This window comes from Bos javanicus, chromosome 8 (genome assembly GCF_032452875.1).
Source record: "Bos javanicus breed banteng chromosome 8, ARS-OSU_banteng_1.0, whole genome shotgun sequence".
Lineage (NCBI taxonomy): Eukaryota > Metazoa > Chordata > Mammalia > Artiodactyla > Bovidae > Bos > Bos javanicus.
The window spans coordinates 111,053,700-111,076,485 of record NC_083875.1 but is presented as its reverse complement, the minus strand read 5'-3'; the positions used below and the strand labels follow the sequence as shown (position 1 = coordinate 111,076,485).

Here is a 22,786-nt window from a genome sequence, read left to right as displayed (position 1 = left end):
AACTTTTATGTTAGACTCCTTTATTTGTATTAATCAAAATAAATTCTCTAGGTGTAAATCTGTATAAAATATCTTCCCATAAAAATCTTCTACTTTTATACCTGGGCATTAAAGAGTGTTTCCATTCCAATTTTACTTTTCCTGCTCAGAAGTCCCTCTTCTTGACATTAATAATTAACCAGTAAACCAACTTACCCAAGTTCTTCAATCTCGGTTTCTTTAAAAAGGAGAGTAACTTCAGGAAGATCATATCGATGGTTTACCACTGCCTCCAGCATGGGCCTGTGGAGCATACTTTGTTTTTTAATCTTCCTGGGGAAAAGTTGGGGCCAGGAACAAACGTAAGTAAAAGAAACTACCTTCATTTTTCAGTGCATCTTATCAAGGCGATGAGTGAAAAATCAAATACAACAGACTGTGTGAATTTGTACATTACTTTCTACTTCTGGGAACACCAGTAGTCTCAGCTCTGAATAAGAAAATCATGCAGCATTTTGATTTGATGTGTGGCTAACAATGGGACAGTTTTACAGGTTGGTTTTGTGTGTGTGTGTGTTTTTTTAACTTTAAATTTTGTATAGGGGTATCACCTATTAGCAATATTGGGCTCATTTCAGATGAACAGTGAAGGCACTCGGCCATATATATACATGTATCCATTCTCCCCCAAACACCCTTCTCATCCTGACTGCCACATAACTTTGAGCAGAATTCCACGCAGGAGTTTATTGGTTAACCATTTTAAATATAGCAGTGTGTATATGTCCATTGCTGCTGCTGCTGCTAAGTCGCCTCAGTCGTGTCCGACTGTGTGCAACGCCATAGACGGCAGCCCACCAGGCTCCCCCGTCCCTGGGATTCTCCAGGCAAGAACCCTGGAGTGAGTTTCCTTCTCCAATGCATGAAAGTGAAAAGTGAAAGTGAAGTCGCTCAGTCGTGTCTGACCCTCAGCAACCCCATGGACTGCAGCCTTCCAGGCTCCTCCGTCCATGGGATTTTCCAGGCAAGAGTACTGGAGTGGTGTGCCATTGCTTTCTCCGATATGTCCATTAGGGGATTGTTATTTATAAAACTTTACATGCGTGAGTGATCAAATTCTTCTTTTAAAAAAGCACAACTAAATTCAAGATTGCAAACTTTCTTGCATTCACTGCTTATTTCTATTTGGTGTAGAATTTTCCTGTGTTTTCTGTGTACTCTACATAGTAAAGCAAGTGTTACTTGGGGGTCAATTCTAATACTATGGCTTGAAATCTATTGATGTAATTACTTCTAAATTTATGAGCGCATGCTTCACAAATTACACACGATAGTTTGTTGAAAATTATTATTGAAACAATTGTATTTAAAACTAGGTCTTAAAATATTGATCTCATATCTAGAAATAACATCTTAGTATTGAAAAGGAACTGGAGAGTATCTAATCAAACCTGTATCAAATGTAAGTATAAATCCAGACAGAGGCAGTAATTTGCCAAAGGTCACACCACTAAAACAAACAGAAGTAGAATCTGTATTAAGGACTCCTCTTTATTACTTCAGATTTTTTCCATTTTGTCATAAATGTACACACGTAAAATACACAATAAATATCAATGTATACCTGAGATGTCATGAATTTTAGCACTCTCCCACCCCTAATCTCACATGGCCACCCCATTTCCTAGATTCTGTTATTCCATCTTAAAAGACAGCCAACTGAAGTTCAGAGAGATTGGATTAAATGGCTTCAGATTCGTGGTGGAACTAGGACTAGAACCTAGGTCTCATGATACTGAATTTTCAACTACACTGTACTGACCCTTAATAAGCACATTCTGTTTCTCTGAAAAAGTAACAGTATACTATACAGAACATGGGAGTCAGTAAATTTAATTGATTGATTCAGCTAAAACTTGTCGAGAACTTGGCACTGAGGATGTATCGGGTTGGCCGAAAATTTCGTTTGGCTTCTTGGGGGAAAGCCAAATGAACTTTTTGGCCAACCCAACAGTAGATGGTATAGAGCTTGCATTCAAGAAGGAGGGGAAAATGACTCAATGAACAAACCAGTGAATGAATGAATAAGGTCAGGTGGCTATTGGTACCAGGAAGAAAAAAATAAAAAGGACAATAAGAGGATAAAAAAATGATTGGGCACCATACGAAAGTGTAGACAGGGAACATTCTCTACAGAGGCGACACTCGAGCAGAGCTTGCAGGAAGTAACACAGCAAATCAGGCAAACATTTGGGGAAAGAACATTCCAGATAGAGGCCAAGCTATCATTTGTGCCTCTTTGCAAGTTCAGTGGCCATGTTCTCTACAACTATTGAAAGAAAATAAGAAAAATGCAAAATACTTTATATGATAGATTGTGTTGGCATTACATCAGTAAGGATCAAAATACATATGAGTAGATGGTTGCAGAGCTATCTTTTAGGGACTTGTGAACATGAATTACATGAATTAGCTGAAAGTTCCTTGGACAGTAAGGAGGTCAAACCAGTCAATCTTAAGGGAGATCAACCCTGAATATTCCCTGGAAGGACTGATGCTGAAGCTGAAGCTAGAGTATGTTGGTTATCTGATGTGAACGGACGACTCACTGGAAAAGTCCCTGATGCTGGGAAAGATTGAGGGCAGAAGGAAAAGCGGGCATCAGAGGCTGAGATGGCTGGACGGCATCACCGACGCAATGAACATGAACTTGGGCAAACTCCAGGAAATGGTGAGGGACGGGGAGGCCTGGCGTACTGCAGTCCACGGGGCCACAGAGTCTGACACGACCGGGTGACTGAACAAGAACAACAGCAAACATGCATTATTCTCTAATTCACCACTACTACCACACAGACAATCAGAATGAAAACAATACTAAACTGAAAAATATAAAACTTCTAATGCTGCTGCTGCTAAGTCGCTTCAGTCATGCCTGACTCTGTGTGACCCCATAGACGGCAGCCCACCAGGCTCCCCTGTCCCTGGGATTCTCCAGGCAAGAACACTGGAGTGGGTTGCCATTTCCTTCTCTGATGCATGAAAGTGAAAGTGAATTCACCTAGTCGTGTCTGACTCTTAGCAACCCCATGGACTGCAGCCTACCAGGCTCCTCCATCCACGGGATTTTCCAGGCAAGAGTACTGGAGTGGGATGCCATTGCTTTCTCTGAAAACTTATAATAACAACAATTTGAAAAATAACTTTTATTTCAGTTCAGTTCAGTTGCTCAGTCATGTCCAACTCTTTGGGACCCCATGGACTGCAGCATGCTAGGCCTCCCTGTCCATCACCTCCCGGAATTTACTCAAACTCATGTCCATTGAGTCAGTGATGCCATCCAACCATCTCATCCTCTGTCGTCCTCTTCTCTTCCTGTCTTCAATCTTTCCCAGCATCAGGGTCTTTTCAAATGAGTCAGTTCTTCACATCAGGTGGCCAAAGTATTGGAGTTTCAGCTTTAGCATCGTTCCTTCCAATGAATATTCAGGACTGATTTCCTTTAGGATGGACTGGTTTGATCTCCTTGCAGTCCAAAGGACTCTCAAGAGTCTTCTCCAACACCACAGTTCAAAACCATCAATTCTTTGGCACTTAGCTTTCTTTATAGTCCAACTCTCATATCCATACCTGACTACTGGAAAAACCATAGCCTTGACTAGATGGACCTTTGTTTGCAAAATAACGTCTCTGCTTTTTAATATGCTGTCTAGGTTGGTCATAACTCTCCTCCCAAGGAGCAAGTGTCTTTTAATTTCATGGCTGCAGTCACCGTCGGCAGTGATTTTGGAGCCCCCCAAAAATAAAGTCTGACACTGTTTCCACTGTTTCTCCATCCATTTGCCATGTCTTTCAGAATGTCCCACAGTTCACTGTTACTTATTTATTTACTTCGGTTGTGCTGTGTCTGTGTTGCCTCGTGGCTTTTCTCCAGGTGTGGCAAGCAAGGGCCGCTCTCTAGTTATGGTGCTCAGGTTTCTCCTTGCCGTGGCTCCTCTGCTGTAGAGCACGGGCTTTCGGGAACTCAGCCTTCCGTAGTCATGGCTCCTGGGCTCCTGAGCGCGAGAGCACAGGCTCAATAGTTCTGGCACACAGGCTTAGCTGCTCTTTGGCAAGTGGGATCTTCCTGGATCGAACCCATGTCTCCTGCATTGGCAGGCAGATTCTTTACCACTGAGCCACCAGGGAAGCCCAATGCCGAAATTAAAACAGCTTTCCCCCACCCCTGCCGACTAAACTTCTCTTGAAAAACTCTCGATAAATTCAATTTAGTCTAGCACTTGAAAGTGTTAGTTCAGGAAACAGGTTCCTCAGGTTCAGTTCCTAATTCTGTAATTTAATAGCTGTGTGATCTTGGGCAAGTTAACTACCAGCTTCCTCCTCTGTAAAAGCAGAGTAATAATAAGGTCTTTTTCATAGGATGGTCGTCACAGCACAGTGACGTATATACGTAAATAAATACATATGTGTATGCATAGTGCTTAAAATAGTGCCTAGAACTGAGTGAGGTTTCAGTAAATGTATCTTAGTATCAGCAAACCTGAACATTTCTTGTTTTCTGATGTTCCTGCATAAATACATGGGAAATTGAGAAGATGGTTGGAAAACTGGAGATTCTTTTACAATTTTTCTGTAAATGGTTCCAAATTACTTGTCATGTAGAAGAATTACCAGGTGCTTTTAAAGTGTTTATTTGCTTCCAAATTAGTTTCATTGTTATTAGAGACTTGCTGATTTTGAAGCCTTTTGAAACGTCAGTGTTGTGCGCACATGTGTGCTACGTTGCTTCAGTCGTGTCCAACTCCCTGACCCCTCGGACTGCAGCCCGCCAGGCTCCTCTGCCTGTGGGATTCTCCAGGCAAGAACACTGAGCGGGTCGCCATGCCCTTCTCCAAGGGATCTTCCCAGCTCAGAGATCAAACCCGCGCCTCTCACGTCTCGTGCATTGGCAGGCGGGTTCTTTACCGCCAAGCCACTGGGGAAGCCCATAGTGTTGTGAGGAATCTGCAATAATTCTGCCCGCTGGCCTGTGCCCTCTAGCCCTAATCAGCTGCTTGAATTATTCAATCACCTTTTGGGTTGAAACACACTTCTTTTTCTATTAATAGCATGGGTAGCTCTCACTGTTCCAATTAGATACTTTTACAATATACAATTAATAACCTTGTTTATATTTGTAAGTTTTCTTTTAATAAAACTATGAAAATTCACCCATTTTAAGATTTCTATTTCAAAACCTTATATTGATTCACGTCCATTCTTGATACATCACATAAAATATAAAACTGAGGGAACAGCCCACCGTTTGCAAACATAGTTTATAACCTTGACCTCAGTTATGCACATAATAGAGTGAGGCCTGAACATGAAGACCTGCCTTGTCCACTTATAAGCTGTGTGACCTTGGTCCACTTAACCTCTGGTCACTTGTGAAATAGGAATAATAATGACATCTACGTCACTGGCCTGCTGTAAAGATTAGGAGTTGTACGTAAAGCCCTCATACAGCCTCTCATTTCTCACTTTTTGTTCTTATCATTATGTTGTATGACTGTTATCATCTGTTCTACAAGGACCTCCATTACTACTTCCATTTCTAAATGCATTTCCTGGCTCACTGTTATTCTGTTCATTTCTTCATCCACCCACTGCTGCTGCTGCTGCTGCTGCTGCTGCTAAGTCGCTTCAGTCGTGTCCGACTCTGTGTGACCCCACAGACGGCAGCCCACCAGGCTCCCCGTCCCTGGGATTCTCCAGGCAAGAACACTGGAGTGGGTTGCCATTTCCTTCTCCAATGCATGAAAGTGAGAAGTGAAAGTGAAGTCGCTCAGTCATGTCCGACTTTTAGCAACCCCATGGACTGCAGCCCACCAGGCTCCTCTGTTAATGGGATTTTTCCAGGCAAGAGTACTGGAGTGGGGTGCCATCGCCTTCTCGGATCCACCCACTAGAATAACATAATAGTTATAAGAGTATTTCCTTTCAACAATTCAGCAAACATTTATTGAGTACTAAGCATGCTTCCTCCTTGGAAGGAAAGTTATGACCAACCTAGATAGCATATTCAAAAGCAGAGACATTACTTTGCCAACAAAGGTCCGTCTAGTCAAGGCTATGGTTTTCCCAGTGGTCACGTATGGATGTGAGAGTTGGACTGTGAAGAAAGCGGAGCGCTGAAGAATTGATGCTTTTGAACTGTGGTGTTGGAGAAGACTCTTGAGAGTCCCTTGGACTGCAAGGAGATCCAACCAGTCCTGGGTGTTCTTTGGAGGGAATGATGCTGAAGCTGAAACTCCAGTACTTTGGCCACCTCATGCGAAGAGTTGACTCATTGGAAAAGACTCTGATGCTGGGAGGGATTTGGGGCAGGAGGAGAAGGGGACGACAGAGGATGAGATGGCTGGATGGCATCACCAACTCAATGGACATGAGTTTGAGTGAACTCCGGGAGTTGGTGATGGACAGGGAGGCCTGGTGTGCTGCGATTCATGGGGTCGCAAAGAGTCGGGCACGACTGAGCGACTGAACTGAACTGAAGTATGCTAGATGCTTTCAGATAGATATTCCTATTTCCTCCTTGGCACCCTGGTGAAGGTGACTGGCTTCTGCGCTGGCTCAGCGGTAAAGCGTCAGCCTGCCAGTGCAGGAGACGCGGGTTCAGTGCCTGGTTTGGGAAGATCCCTCAAAGTAGGAGATGGCAAAACCCACCCAGTATTCTTGCCTGGGAAATACCATGGACAGAGGAGCCTGGCGGGCTATAGTCTATGGGGCTGCAAAGAGTCAGACACCATTTAGTGGCTAAACAACAAAAGAGGTAATAATTAAGGTATATTATTTAACTCTTCAGAGAGGGTTAGTGATTTTACCATGGTCACTCAGCCAGCAGATGGCAGAGCTGGAATTCAATCTCTGGTACCTATGTTGCTTTTTTCTGCGTCGGGCAAAAATATTGAACCTATTTATCATTAAAAGTTTTCCTTTGCTATAGACGCTCAGGGAAGGTGTTATCACTACCTTTCTAGAGGTTAACAAAGTCACCAGCTCTATTTCTAAAGTCTTAATTCCAAGCTATTTTTTTCTTGGAAACTGTGCTGAAATGATTGTAGATAGCAAATAAATGTTAATTTAAAATATCATTTCAAGTTGAGAAAAAGTGCCCATTGTAATCTAATCTATCAAGTGAGATAAAAAGTCAGAAATATAACAAAAATGTCATATAAAAATACTTATTCTTCTCTTTCTTATTTCAACAGGTATGTCATTTCAGCACCAAAAGTATTCCATGTTGGAGCATATGAAAATGTTGTAATTCAAGCTTATGGATACACTGAAGAATTTGATGCAACAGTCTCAATCAAAAGCTTTCCCGACAAAAAAGTTACTTACTCTTCAGGCCATGTTACTTTATCTGCAGAAAATAAATTCCAAAATTCGGCTACCTTAACAGTATGTATTTATCCTTCAGTTTCTTTATACATACAGAATATTCTCAATAAAATGTGTATCCAGTTTGAATATTGATAACAGAGATTTCGTCATTTATACCAAACTACCGCTGTGTGATTCCTAGATGATGTCAGTCACTAATGATGATATGCGTGGAAAAGAAAATTCTAAATAGGAGAGTTGTATCTGCTTTTTAAGTAGTGTATGAAAACTCTAACATTCTTATTGGAAAATAAAGTCCTAATGTGAGCATATGGAGAAGGAGATGGCAACTCACTCCAGTATTCTCCTGGACAGAGGAGCCGAGGGGCTACAGTCTGTGCGGTTGCAAGGAGTCGGACATGACTGAGAGACTAACACCAATGTGAACAGATTTGGAAATGAATGGAAAGTACTCGTTTACTGTGAAAATTACTAATGCAAAGAAACAGACCGATATGAACACGCATATTGATCTGTCATGCATTGCCTACAAAAATCCCTGGATGCTATTTGTTTAAACTCCAATATCCTACAATCAAAACTTCTAAAACTAATGAATTATTGATTACTAAAGTGAATAGCTCTTATGTATAACCATAGTTAATAGAAAGAACAACCTGTATCAAATAAATTTTCCTTCTATTGGGCTTCCCTGGCGGCTCAGACGGTAAAAGAATCTGCCTGCAGTGCAGGAGACTGAATTTCGATCCCTGGATCGGGAAGATCCCCTGGAGAAGGGAATGGTAACCCACTCAGGTATTCTTGCCTGGAGAATTTCATGGACAGAAGAGCCTGGCGGGCTACAATCCATGGGGTCAGAAAGAGTTGGACACAACTGAGGGATTAAGATATTGTTGTATAGTTTGGTTAGAGAATTGCTCGTAATTCATTTCTTATTAAGAACTCTGATAACTAAAAATAACTTTCATATTTACTGTTTCTTTATCCAAGTGAAAAATATTGTTTTAAATTCTGATATAAATTCAAAAATAAAGAACCAAAAAATCAAAGACTTCTAGACTTGGAAGGGCCTCTGAGGCTTATTAGACCAGTGTTTCTTTAACATGAGTTCTTTAAAAAGAGATTAAACTGAAATTTTATAAAGAGCTGAAAGTTAGAATTACGTTGATATTTACCATTTTGAGTTTATTTTATAAATGTTTAGATTTTATAATTATACAAAAGTGATAAGCACAAGAATATTATGCTTTTAGGTCTGTACATATTTAACACTGTACTGAAAATATTTCTTTATTTTTATAAATAACAAAAAGTCAACACTTGAGAGTCCTCCAGAATATTTTATCCTTTAAAAGAGTTCTATATATTACTCAAATTTCAGAAACACTGATCTAAATAAATTCTAACCAAACGTAGGAATTCTTTGCTTCATGTCCTTGATGATAAGTGCTCTAACCTTTTAGCAAACAGGTCCACTTATTAGGTTTATGAGGAAATAAAATTCATTTCCCCAAAGAAGGCACTTTTATCTGCTGCCATTAGCCACAAACATGTGGCTGTTATCTTTAAATTTAAATCAATCAAATGTAACTAATATAAAAAATTCAGTTCATCACTCATACTAGCCATGTTTCTAGTGCTTAAATAGCTACAGATGGCCTGTACTGAGCAGCATAGTTTTAGGACATTCCCCTCACCACAGAAAACGCTATTGATCAGTGCTAACTTAAATGGCTAATTTGGAAAATAAATTAGGGTGGGGAAATCATAAAAACTGATGCATATCTTAAGCATTTAAATTTATCTCAACATTACAATATATCTTTATTTGCTAATCGTTTGATGTTGTGCCAAGGTCTTTCCTTGGGTCCACTTGCAGCAGCCAGCCTTATTCATAATGGGTCACACCTTTAACGAATCATCTGTTCTGCAGTTTCTATTTCCTTGAAGTAGAGAAAAAACTTAGGTACTCGCAAAGCAATCTGAGTGCAGAATCTTTATAGATTCTTACTGCTTTTCCAAACGTTTATAGTACTCTCATATATCTAATTCACCATGGTTGGTTGTATTAATTAGCTTTTATCTCAAACTGGAAAGTGTACTGCTCAACCGTGGGAACAGAGGATGTAAATATAATACAGTGTCCTGAACACCAGTCAGGATGTTGAAGAGAGGGAATGGAGAACACGGACTAACCCAGCAAAATGAAGAGGTTAAAGCTTGTTAGGAGAGCTGTGGTTCAGATGGTAAAGGATCTGCCCACAATGCAGGAGACCCAGCTTTGATCCCTGGGTCTATTCTTGCCTGGAGAATCCCATGAACAGAGGAGCCTGGTGGGCTACAGTCCGTGGGGTCACAAAGAGTCAGACACGACTGAGCAGCTAACACTTTCATAGTAGTAGTTTTAAAAATGTGTATAAAATTTGGGAAGCATAGAACCAAAAATTTTTAATTACTTAAAGCTGAATGTTGATTATGATGTTTGATACTGAAGGGCTTGGAGCAAAATTTATTTACTACTTTGGCTCCTATACTACTTTTTAAATAACATGTTTTATAACTTTGGAATTATTATACTCTTTGCCATCAACATTTTCTTTTACAGATACAACCCAAACAGTTGTCTGAAAGACAAAGCTCCGTTTCACATGTGTATCTGGAAGTTACATCAAAGCATTTTTCAAAAGCAAAAAAAATGCCAGTAACCTACGACAATGGATTCCTCTTCATTCACACAGACAAACCTGTGTACACCCCACACCAGTCAGGTAGAGTGTGAGACGCCTCTTTCTCTGGGGACCAGTGGGACGGGCACTGACACCATACTGTAGAGCTTTATCCTTCAAGCTGGAGCAACTAGATAACGGATGACGGCATTTGTTTAAACTAAACTCTGGATGTGGGGAAGAATCGTTTATTTTTAATGTTTGTTTTGCATTGGAGTCAAACTGGTTTACAAAGCTGTGTTAGCTTCAGGTGTATAGCCAAGTGATTCATCTGTACATATACATGTATCACATTATTTTCACCTTTAGGTTATTACAGACTGTTGAGCAGAGGTCCCTGGGCCATGCAATAGGTCCTCGCTGGTTATCTATCTAAATACAGCATTATGAACAGTGCCAAGCTCATTCTATGAGGCCACCAGCACTGAGATGACAAAAGCAGACAGGGACACCACAAAATAAGATGACAGGCCAGTATCACTGTGAGCTTTAATGCTTGAGTTTAAGTGGAGACAGGCTTCCAACTTGATCAAAAGAGTCTCAATCCCCAGTGATTTCTACTTATAAATATAATTTTAATTTTAAATTCATATGGAAATTGTTAAATAATTATATGGAATTTAGTTTTTAAATTTTAAATATAAATCTCAGATTCATATGGAAATCACAAAAGTCAACAAGTACATTATCTACCCTGTCAGTTGTTCCCACGTAGGAAAAAAGCTATTTAAGAATTATGAGATGTAGTGTTAGGTTTTATTATTAAACAAGCTATAAGAGGTAACTGCAAATATAATTTTGGCAATGTGAAAATAATTTGTTATAAAGTAGTGATCATAAAAACATTCTATTACTTTGCAGCTAATTCTCAAATTCAGAAAACAAATCAAACCCTAGGGTATCAGATGATTCAGCAAAGTAAGTGAAGTCACATAAATAAATGGATATTAATTTTCTAAGGAGATCTACCTAAAGAAAGTTCCTATTAGAACACGGGTTTGTATTAGTGGTTTATCTGTTAGAGGGGGAAAGGACAGGGTAGCCCATCAAACCTCTGATTGGTGAGTGGCTGGATTTACTCCCAGTGAACGAAAAACAAAACACAGAAAAGTGTGAATGCTGCCCACATATGTTCACGTATCTGCAAAATCTTCAATTCCTCCATCACTCCCTGTTGCCAAAATTAACTTTTGAGCAAATCAGGATGGAATTATAAGAGTACATGGAAGGGGGAGGTTCCGGAGTTTCAATAATGGCATTATTGGTGAAGGAAAGAGGACGAGAGGCCAGACCAGCCAGTTTTGTTGAAAACCTTTCAGGTAGCACATGCTTGCTACATGTTGACTGATGCTGATGACAGAATGGAGTGGAATGGGCCTGCACCATTGCCTTTTCAGCAGGATCTCCTGTCATGACCAGCTCAGAAAGAAAAGGCCTAGAAAGGTTGGGGTATCGCTTCCAGCTTGGACATAATATCATTGCCAGAATAGCATCCTATTGACTCCAAGAAGATGACTTGGTGTTCATTGAGATAGTCTCTGCCCATAAAGTTTGAGCCCTTTTTAAACATCATACCTTGAAACAAATATACCCTCATCCTTGCCCTGTTCCCATATTAGAGGATGCTTCTTTAATTGGGTCTTGTTGACACTACTTACCATTTAGGGTTCTCATCTTTCTTTTTCTTGTTTAATTTTTGGCTGTGCCCCGTGGCATGCAGGAGATTAGTTCCCTGACCAGGGATTGAACCTGTGCCCCTCGAAATGGAAGCATGCAGTCTTAACCACTGCCCTCCAGGCAAGTCCCTAGGGTCCTCATCTTTGTCCATCAAGCAGCCTGATACCCAGACCCTGGGACTTCTGTTAGCTCTCAAGTTTTCCCTTAAGAACAGCCCCATTTATTATTTCTTTATCAGAACTTTACCATAAAAATATGTAGTGTCTTCATCTTAGAATGGAGAAGGAAATGACAACCCACTCCAGTGTTCTTGCCTGGAGAATCCCAGGGACGGGGGAGCCTGGTGGCCTGCAGTCTATGGGGTCGCAGAGTCGGACACGACTGAAGCGACTTAGCAGCAGCAGCATCTTAGAATAGAGATGAGAGATCTCTAAGATCTCTCTAAGACCTATTCTATCTTAGAATAGATCATACAGAAAACCAGAGCACCTCCCTCTAAATTTTGACTCATTAATGAGAGGTAGTGAAATATAGTTGTGAACAGCAGACTCAGGAGCCAAATTGTCTGGGTTCAAATCACAGTTGGGGCTCTTATTAGCTCCATGACCTTGTGTGAGTTAATCTTTCTGAGTCCCGTTTTCCTCATCTGTATAGTGGAGATAGTAATAGAACTTACCTCTCAGAGTTGTGAGAGTTTGGTGAATTCATATGTATAAAGCACTTCAAACACTGCCTACCCCAGAGTAAGCATCAGGAAAGTATTTTCCATTATCATTTAATCTATGGAATAGCACAAAGCCTTATTAACACAGAAGAAAAAAGAATTACTGAAAAGTAATTCTTTTAGAAATTAATTACATCTTGCTATTTATAGCTCTAATGTCCCAGTCCTCACATTTTAATCTGAAGATCCTGGAGGGATTTTTCATATAAGTATCTTTAGGATAGAGGCTTAGATCTTCAAGGCTTTACAGGATGAAGGATTTTAGAATATTGACCAAAATGCTTCCAGTTTCACACAGCCTGTGTCCTGCCCGCCCCTCCTGCCTCATCACCCACCGTGCCGGCTCTCGTCTGTGGACAGCAGCCAATCTGACGTCTGTACAGTTGCCTTCTTGCACCGTTTTCCCATCCGTAGTAAGGCCTGTGAGCCTCTCCCCGGAACATTCATCGCCTTCCTCGCCCTCTGAACTTCCACTCACCTCTTCCGTGCCATCACACAGAGGGCAGCCTTCTCTGCGTCAAAGCTCCCTCTGTTGGCCTCAGAAAGCCGGGCAGTGTCCTTGGCAGCATTTCCCACCCCTGGAAGTTTACAGTTGTGGGATCTTGTGTTTGCCTCTCTACTCCACTCCATTAGAGGAATTCCACGTCTGATTTGCCACCATCATATCTCGGTGCCTAGCATAGTGTCTGCACATAGAAGGCATTCAATATATATTTTAAACGTCTATAAGCTATACCTTTGGTACAAAAAGCATGTATTGAACTTGCCTTTGGTATACCATCGCTATGAAGACAAGATTAATTTTCTAACCTAGCACAAACTGAGTTAGGAAGTGGACAAGTAGTAGCTATAGAAATAATAAAAATAAAATAAAAATAATAAGCATTCATGGTTCGTTGTTATGCGCTGGGTTATGCAAAGCTTTGTCTCATTTAGCCTCGCGTGCCATGAAGCAGATACTAGCAGTCCTGTGTTACAGATGTGGGGCCGAAGGGGTAAGAGGGATTAAGTATCCTGTTCTGGGTCACGTTGGAAAGTGGCAGAGATAGAAATGAAACCAAAGTTTTGAATTTTAGGGCCCAAACTCTTAACTTTTGCGGCACACTGCCTCTGGCAGCAGCTCAATGATGCTCAGGGCTGGACCAGGTATGTTCATAAGGCAGGAGAGGGGACTCGAGCTGAGAGACAGGCATGAGGGGACAGCAGGGCAGAGGGATTTACTGAGCATTTCATTTTGATCTTATGGTCTTAGTGAAATCAATTTTAGAGAGCTTAATATGTGGCTTCTTAGGTAGAGCTTTGCATAATACTGACCCTTTAAAGGTTTATGACGTCTGTCCACAAACGTTTAACCGTTTGTGGTTAAAGTTTTGGCCATGAAATGATTTGAGCATCAGAAAAACCCTAGAGAAATTATAACATGTCATTGGAAGGATTAAACCAGCGTGTTCAAGCAGCTAAGAGGTAAAAGCTAAGCAGACGTATTCGTTTAAAAGGTGGGGATCTGGCAGGAAGAAGTGGAAGGGAACTAACTGTTCCTGAGCTCCCTGCCGCTATTCTTTTAACAACGAAGGGATAATTGTAGGATCTGGCTCAATAAATGTAACAAAACTGTACAATTCAAAACTATCCTTAGCAACAGTAAGAGACAATTTGGGGCCTTGTTGTAAGAGTGTATAGTCTGAAACAAACCACCTAATTTTTCATTAAAATCTTCAATTCTGAGATGATTAATTATACTCCCAGTATAACCACTCCAGTATTCTTGGGCTTCCCTGGTGGCTCAGATAGTAAAGAATCGGACTGCAGTGCAGGAGACCCGGGTTCGATCCCAGGTTGGGTGGAAAGATCCCCTGGAGGAGTGCATGGCAACCCGCTCCAGTATTCTTGCCTGGAGAATCCTCGTGGACAGAGGAGCCTGATGGGCTACAGTCCATGGGGTCGCAGGAGTCAGACATGACTGAGTGACTAAGCTCAATATAACCATAGGGTAGACATCACTATTTTGCTACTATGAAATTTTTTATAAATACTGGCCTAATTACAGATATAACTAATTTTGTACTATATATTTGTTCCCCCAAAGATATATGCAAATAAATTTTAATAAAGTGAACTGTTCTTTAAATTCTTTAAAGAAGAATTTAAAAGTCTTTAAAAAATGCTTTATATCTTTAATATCTTTAAAAAAATACTTTAAATAGAAGTAGCTCTTTAAAGGAATGCAAAAGGATTCTCTTTAAAAGAAAAAAATTTTAGTGATGTGCTGGGAAAGATTGAGGGCAGGAGGAGAAGGGGACAACAGAGGATGAGGTGGTTGGATGGCATCACCGACTCGATGGACATGAGTTTGAGCAAATTCCGAGAGTTGGTGATGGACAGGGAAGCCTGGTGTGCTGCAGTCCACAGGGTTGAAAAGAGTCGAACATGACTGAGTGACCGAACTGAACTGAACTGAAAAGGATTCTCAATAAAAGAAAAAATTTTTAGTGATGTATTTGTCTACAAGCTAACTTTTTCTTTCTTTTAAATACGAATTTCCATATATGATTATGTATTGAATCTTTAAGATGAGGCTTATCTCTTTTAAGGATGATTATTGCAAATATCAAAATACTGTCGCTTCACAAAGTTATTGATGATATCAATTATTCTTACAGTAAAGGTTAGAGTTTATTCACTGAATGATGACCTGAAGCCAGCCAAAAGAGAAACGGTCTTAACTTTCATAGTAAGTATGTTTATTTAAATAATAATTTTATGTAAAAATTTTTAAATTATTTAAATTTTCATCAGGACAAGACACTTTGCTCCATAACCCTGTCCTGACACCATACTGGCTTATTCAATGTTCAGAAATGGCTGTTGAACACCTTCTATGTGTATCACGTTGTAGGGTTATTCCTTTACAATATGTAAAAATACCATGAAAATGAAAATCTCAGAAAGTTATGGTTTTGAACTAAATATATCCTTCATGATACATTTCTTAAAGACCACCCCTCAATCACTAAGAATTCAACTTAGTGAATTAATCCATCGATTCAACTAAGAATTAGTTGAATGTCTATTAAGTATGATATTTTTGATTTGCACAATACAAGGTAAAGAATTACAGCCTGTGGCACGTACGCTTGAGGAGTTTAGAGTTTAGTAAGTAACAGACACTAGCACATGGAAAATAGTGCTAACCCCATGAGATAAAGATCAGCAATTATCAGCCTTTCATGAGCCGTGATGTACATAACAGATGTGTGCAATAAATTCCCATGGTCTTCCCAGTTCACGTCAAAACCCTACACATTTTTGGGAGGAAATAACTGCTCACCTATTAACAGTAGGTCCCCACTGCAGGTTGCAGCCCCTTTTTCTCCTACTCAAGGAACCAAAAAGCCAAAAATCTTAACAGAACACGAGTGAAAAAGAGGGCTGTACAGGAATAACCGTGAATCCTTTATAACTTACAAAAATTATGGAACTTTCATAAACTTTCACATCTGAGTATTTTATAATGAATTATTTGAGAAGCATTAGTGTGTTCCAAGGAGAAGGCAGTGGCACTCACTCCAGTACTCTTGCCTGGAAAGTCCCGTGGACGGAGGAGCCTGGTGGGCTGCAGTCCCTGGGGTCGCTAGAGTCGGACACGGCTGAGTGACTTCACTTTCACTTTTCCCTTTCATGCGTTGGAGAAGGAAATGGCAACCCACTCCAGTGTTCTTGCCTGGAGAATCCCAGGGACGGGGGAGCCTGTTGGGCTGCTGTCTATGGGGTCGCACAGAGTCGGACACTACTGAAGCGACTTAGCAGCAGCAGCAGCAGCAGTGTGTTCCAAGATTGTGGTTGATAATTATTGATATAGCCTGTAAACTTTCAAATTTCTAGCTAATAAATGAATTTTACAGCATATTTGCTTTGGAAAGTTCCAAATGAACACATACAAAATTTAGATTCCACTTTATAGATAAGTGTATGAGATATTATTTGATTCATTATAACATCAGTTTTTGTCATAGGTCTTTTTTTAGCCATACAATAGAAAGTTGAATCTCTTCTAGATAATTGAGACGAGGATACCCTGGACACTGATTTACTTTTTTTGTTTGTTTTTTTTTTTTTAAGTGAGGCAGGAGATGGAAAAAAGTCAAAAAAGGAGGAAATGCCTTAAATGAGCCGTATTTGTCTTTCACAACATTTAAATGGTTTTCCCCCTTCATATTTAATTTGAAGACATGGATATTTGTTAGTAAATATTTCTATCAATCAAAGACAACGTAATCAGTTAATTTTTAAAATGTGATTTATATGCTTGGAAATTGTCTGTTTTTATTCAAAGGATCCCGAAGGATCAGAAGTTGACATGGTAGAAGAAAATGATTATACTGGAATTATTTCTTTTCCTGACTTCAAGATTCCATCTAATCCTAAGTATTTTAAAGTTTTTTGTTGTGTTTTTAATAAAGTTTTCTGTAGAACAGACATCTGGACCTTTTGGTCGTGAGGTAGATAACCAGTCAAATGGAGCCACCTAGTGTTAACAAAAAGTAAGTGTGAGAGAAATGAAGATGTACAAAGTCTTTTCAGATCTAATGAAAAGCTAGGCTCGGGTTCTGGCAAAACAAACAAACCACTCACAATACTTCTCACCTTACAGATAGAAATTAAAATTTGGAAGAATCAAAAAAATAGTTCCCAGGCCTTTTTCTATCAAAACCATCAACCTTCCACCCTTCAAGGAATCTAGTAGACTATCAGTCTAAAAGGCTGGTTTTGTCCCATGCCTTGCTATGACCAATAGAAATATTGGTCTTCTGTAGTCTTTACTGCATAGACCACCAGAAGACAGATTTCAAGAGGGAGGATCTTAGTAAAGTTATTTCCTCCATTTGATCTCATGCTAGAGGATTAAGAACATGTTTAAACAGAACCCAATGCAATAAAAATTTAGTGAACACATTCCCGGGAAATGCAAAGTACAACGGGAATGAGAAATTTAAAATAGAAATAAAAAATTCATAGTCCCTGTCTCCCACAAACTTAAAGAAGGACGAATAAGTGCGTATAAAAATGACTGCAATATCACTTTAAAATCTTCTTATGGTCATTTTTGCTCTGCCCTCTAGAAGGGAGTTCACAGTTAATTAACTGTACTGAAGATCTTCTAGAAATTTGGATGAAATTGGGGGATTTACGTAATTTGGGTAATTTTAAAATTGTGTACCTCCTTGAAAATATTCCATAATAGCGAAGAATTGAGCCAATTATTGTATAACTCTTATCATTTCTCCACCTCCATCTTATGCCAAGGGGTAGATCATGCCAGAGTATGCATCAGCCATGATAGCCTCCTGCGACCATTGCTTTCCTACCCCAGTACCTTTTCACAGGTCATCCCCTCTGCTTAAAATGTGCTTCGTCTTACTCTTCACAAAGCTGGCTTCCTCTCATCCTTTAGGACGTGGGTTAAATGCTCTCTTTTCTAAGAGGCTACCTTGGATGCAACATCGAATGCAGTCCCTCTCTTCCTTTTTCTTTTCTCTCTCCTCATTTTACTGTCTTATTTTCTTCATGGCACTTGTCTCAATTTTGTAAGTAATTCTTTATTAATTTACTTGCCTTTACTCCCCACTAGACTATAAACTTCTTGAGGACAGGGGTCTTGTCTCTATTGGTCACTTTTGTATCACTAGCCGCTCAACGTAACAGGCACATTTCATGACTTCCATAATTTTAAATATTTTGCTTCCATAGATACGGTGTGTGGACCATTCGAGCTAAATATAAAGAAGACTTTTCGACAACTGGAACCGCATATTTTGAAATTAAAGAATATGGTAATTTCTGATGATTAAAAGTTTACCTATGTAGAGTTAGCATTTTTGCAATAATTCTTTTCACGAATGAACTTAATGTAAAATCACTCCCAGATGAAGATGAGGCTGCTTGCTGGTATGGTTAGAAGTACTGATGGAGGCGGTGGGAGGATGGGCGTTGTCTGAATGCCTAAGCTCTGGGTGTAGCTGCCCTGTTGGCCTTAAACAAGCACACCAGCCCTCTGGACTTGTCTTCCTCATCATAGAGCTCCAAGAGACCCAGCCCCCGGGGAGCTCGACTGGTTCAGGTACTTTCCAGAATTAGGCTTTTAGGAGAAGCAACCAGAGTTGAGGTGAGCGGAACCTGGTTAGACTGACAGGTGATTTACTCACTTCATCCCAACCTGTCAGTGACAGAACAGGAACATCTGGATTCCTTACCCGAGTCCAGTGTTGTTTTCCTGCTGACTCAGAAATTCCTAATACATTGATCCAAAAATGTCAGATAGTCTTACTTTGAAATCAGTCATGTTAATGGGTTAATAATTAAACGTATAAACCGCTTAACCTTCCCATTTCTTGTAGTTGTTTACTAGAGTATCTGTGTGCTCTGATACAGAGTTTCTGTATCAGAAGTTTCTGTAATAAAAAACTTTATTTTGCTTGAAGTCATATTTTAATTCTCCCAATAGACTCATAATAATGTGGCGAATAAACACGTGAATTTTAACAATTAACAAACTGTGACAAAACAAATTTACTATGATGAAGCTCAACTTTAAAGATTACAGGCTGTAAACAACATATAATCCTAACTGGTCCCCTTTCCTCCAAGTGTTTTTGCTGCTTCTTCTACATATCTAAAATTTATCCACCTCTTATTATCTGGAGCCACACATTTATTTTATCACCAGGCTCCCTCATGGACTACTGCAAACCCACCCTCAACCCCCAGCTGTTATCTCTGCTTTGAAGCTATTCTTGCCGTCGTGTTATTTCATTATTGAAGTCCCCAACACCTCCTCATTGCCATCCCCTCCTCAGCCTCGTTTATGCCACTCCAGTAATGGTGACTTTGCATATGATCTGCCTACAACCCCCTCCCCCTCCCTCTCACCTAGCCAACTCCTACTCACCTTCAAGTCTCGGTTGAAAAACCATTTATCCAGTGATGTTTTCCCTGAATTCTCTTTCCTGGGAAGGACTCCCTGTACTCACTTATAAACATCAGCTTTCATAACGGTCCTCAGTGTTTGTGTAACTCTTTGCTTATGCTTGTCTTCCCTGCTCGACTATGAGCTCACTGAGGGTAGGGTTTGTCTGTCGTGTTCATGGGTGTGTCCGTCTTGGTAGGAGTGTGCAGGCTACATGGTGGGTGCTGGATGAAACGATGAAATATTTTCCTCTACTTCATATCTTGGAGAGAACATATCTGCCTTGATATTTAATAACATAGGAATGCAGCCCAGAGCAACAAATTGCATTGCTCTTTGACTTCTCTTTCCTCCCACATTGCAGGCAGATTCTTTACTGTTTGTGTTATGCAGGAAGGCCCTTTCACCATCTAGAAAACATATAAGCCATATCTGACTCCATCTCACTTACTCTCATGTGACAGTCTTTATCTACAATATCAAGGTCATTCAATCACCCAATTTCTGTTAGGTGTTGTGCAGGTTAATAGAATCTGTAAACCTTACTACACAGGCTGTGTTAGAACAAAGAGAAGACCGTGCTTTTTTGGACAGGTGAAATTGTTTTCTCTTGGGCAATCAGAATACCAAAGACACAGGGAAAAAACTCCTCCTTCCTTTTGGCCCTAATTTTTAATTTTGCATGAAGCTTTTTTCTTGTAGCTAATTGTAAGCTCTCGCTTTTGACTAAAGGGAGAGTTTTATGTTGGAATTTGGAGACTGGGTGGATTTAATCTATTAGACAAAAAATGGAAATGTTAAACAAGCAAGAAATTTCTTTTTCCATTTTCAATTTAATAAACATTTGTTGAACACATGCTCTATTTGTGGCTCATGAGAAGGTTGAGGGAGGAGACACGCAAAAATAAAGAGAATAGTCTTTTTTGTTTCAAGGAGCCCATCCTCTAGCGGAGGAAGTAGTCAGTTGCCTGTAAGTGCTGAAATCAAAGTTTAAGTCAAGTTCTTCTAGCACGTAGCGTATGAACTAACCTCTGATTGGTGGAACAGGAGGCTTCCCGAGATCCTGCTATTGGTGATGACAAGGTGGATGCTGCGCTGATGTCACGGCTTATCCAGCTATTCCAGAGATACAGTTGGTTGCTATGCTTTAAAGACTACTCTAATTCAAGTGGTAACGTTGCTTCTTTGTTTTTATTTTCAGTGTTGCCACATTTTTCTATCTCAATAGAACCAAAAAGTAATTTCATTGGTTATAAGGACTTTACTAATTTTGAAATTACTATAAGAGCAAGGTAAGAAAGTGTTTTGTTTTGTTTTCAGAGTTTTCAGTTAAACTGAATGCTAACTTTGGTGACATTTGCCCAGAGTGAGATCTTTGATTTTTACCCCCAGTTTTATTGAGATATAATTGACCTATGACATTGGGAAAGGTTAAGGTGTACTGTGTGGTGAGTTGATACATTTATATATCGCTGAGATCTGTGATTTAGTGGCAATGTCTGGCATGACTTTGAAACTACCTAACTGAGAAGACATCACGCCTATGGTTTATTTGCTCATCGTCACGCCTATGAGTTTATTTGCTTATCCTGATTTTAGCTGATTCTGATTTTAGTCTGGTTGATTATTCACCAGCCAAAAAAAAAAATCCTAAAAACGTAAGTTCAGTGTGTATGTTTAGGAGGCAGCCTGCCTTAGGATACTGGGACTGAGACATGAAGCTTTAACTTCTTATCATTTTTAATGGCTTCATCCGCCAGCTAATGCTGATAACTACTTTGGGACCCAGTGCCTTAACACCACAGCTACTTACGAGTCAGCTGGGCAGTTCTGCTGTCTGGGCCAGGCTGGTGTCAGTGGGGCTCACCCACATGAGCAGTCAATTGGCAGGTCAGCTGGGGGCTGGCTGGCCTAGGGAGGTCTTACTCAGATGCCTGACAGTTAACTGGCAGTTGACTGAAGCTGCAAGGATGACTGGCCCATGTGTGTTTCTCATCAACCAATGGGCTAGCTTGTAGCAGCAGCAATGCTCGAAGAGAGAAAATGGGAGCATAAAAGTCCTTTTGAGGTTTACCCTTCGGGACTAACACACCGTCACTTCCACCACATTCTTTTGTCCAAAGCAAATTACAGCACCAGCCTGAAGGAAACAGCCTCCCTTCACACCATTTGCAGGCAAAGAGCTGCAAAGGCAGTAGACACATGGGCAGGTGGAGAATTGGGGTTATTTTTATAAGCGACCTACCATTTAAAAATGACCTAGTATAATTATTAAAAACAATAACCAATTTATGTAACTATATATGTCAGGCACTTTTCAAAGCATTCTGTATGTATCAGCTCATTTAATCTTTACAAAACTCTGTGTGATAGATACAATTACTATCCCCACATTACAAACAGAAAACCGAAGGTACGTAAATGTTAAGTAATATGCCCAAGATCATACAGCTAATAAATCACATGGTCTCTCTTGTTCCAGAACCCATGCCCTCAAAGGCTACCATATACTGCCTCTCTTTCTAGTGTTTATTCCTCAGATAGAGTGTTTGTCACTTAATCTAAGCCACTGTAAAAGCTCACTTGACAGAGAATTGTAGAAATGGACTTCTTTTAACGGAGAGACTTACTTTTTTTGTTCAAACTACGAATAACAAGAGTAAGATCTTGCTATCATGTTGGCTATACAGGAAGTTTTCTTTATCATTGTTTTAATTCTAAACTGAAAAAGGAAATATGCAGTTAGAGTTTTTAAAAAGAACTTATATAACTGTGAGACTGGGCATGCTGCTTTAAAAGATGTAAAAGAAAATAAAGAGCAGTTCTCCACTGTTATCAAAATCATTGAGGAAGTGATGTGTTTTGTAAGAAAGAAGCCCAGACCTGACTCTTGATCTCCTCAAAATCAGTTTATTTCATCTAGCACATAGTAATAAAAATCTGTACTTTGGCTTTATTATGGTGGCTTTATGAGGATGAAATATAATAGTGGATGGAAAGGCACTTTAAAGTATGTCAAATGCTTTATGTGATTGTAAATTGTTATATTTTATCTGGATTTTATGATTGTAACCGTGTTAGCAGAACAGTTTTATGGTATGATTGTTTGACAGATATTTTTATAATAAAGTCGTCAACGAGGCTGACGTTTATATCACTTTTGGAATAAGAGACAACTTAGAAGATAATCAAAAAGAAATGATGCAAAAAGCAATGCAAAGCACATCGGTAAGAGATTCACTTGTACCTAAAGATCCGTCATGAACGCTAGAGCTGGAAAGTCACTTCTGTATCATCTAGCCCACGGTACTGTTTCGTGTAGGTGTG

General features: G+C 39.8%; 1 protein-coding gene across 2 annotated transcripts in view; it reads left to right on the top strand.

Annotated features, from left to right (window-relative positions):
* Nucleotides 1-211: 211 nt before the first annotated feature.
* Nucleotides 212-22,786, top strand: part of C5 (complement C5) — a 97,784-nt gene continuing 75,209 nt past the window's right edge. For both annotated transcript variants that reach the window (XM_061426727.1, XM_061426730.1), the window contains exons 1-8: nt 212-341; nt 7,233-7,425; nt 9,974-10,136; nt 15,156-15,226; nt 16,829-16,920; nt 18,244-18,326; nt 20,661-20,751; nt 22,573-22,687. In XM_061426727.1, coding sequence (XP_061282711.1) covers nt 277-341; nt 7,233-7,425; nt 9,974-10,136; nt 15,156-15,226; nt 16,829-16,920; nt 18,244-18,326; nt 20,661-20,751; nt 22,573-22,687 — 873 coding nt within the window. In that variant the 5' untranslated portion in view covers nt 212-276. The remainder of the gene's footprint in view (nt 342-7,232; nt 7,426-9,973; nt 10,137-15,155; nt 15,227-16,828; nt 16,921-18,243; nt 18,327-20,660; nt 20,752-22,572; nt 22,688-22,786) is intronic.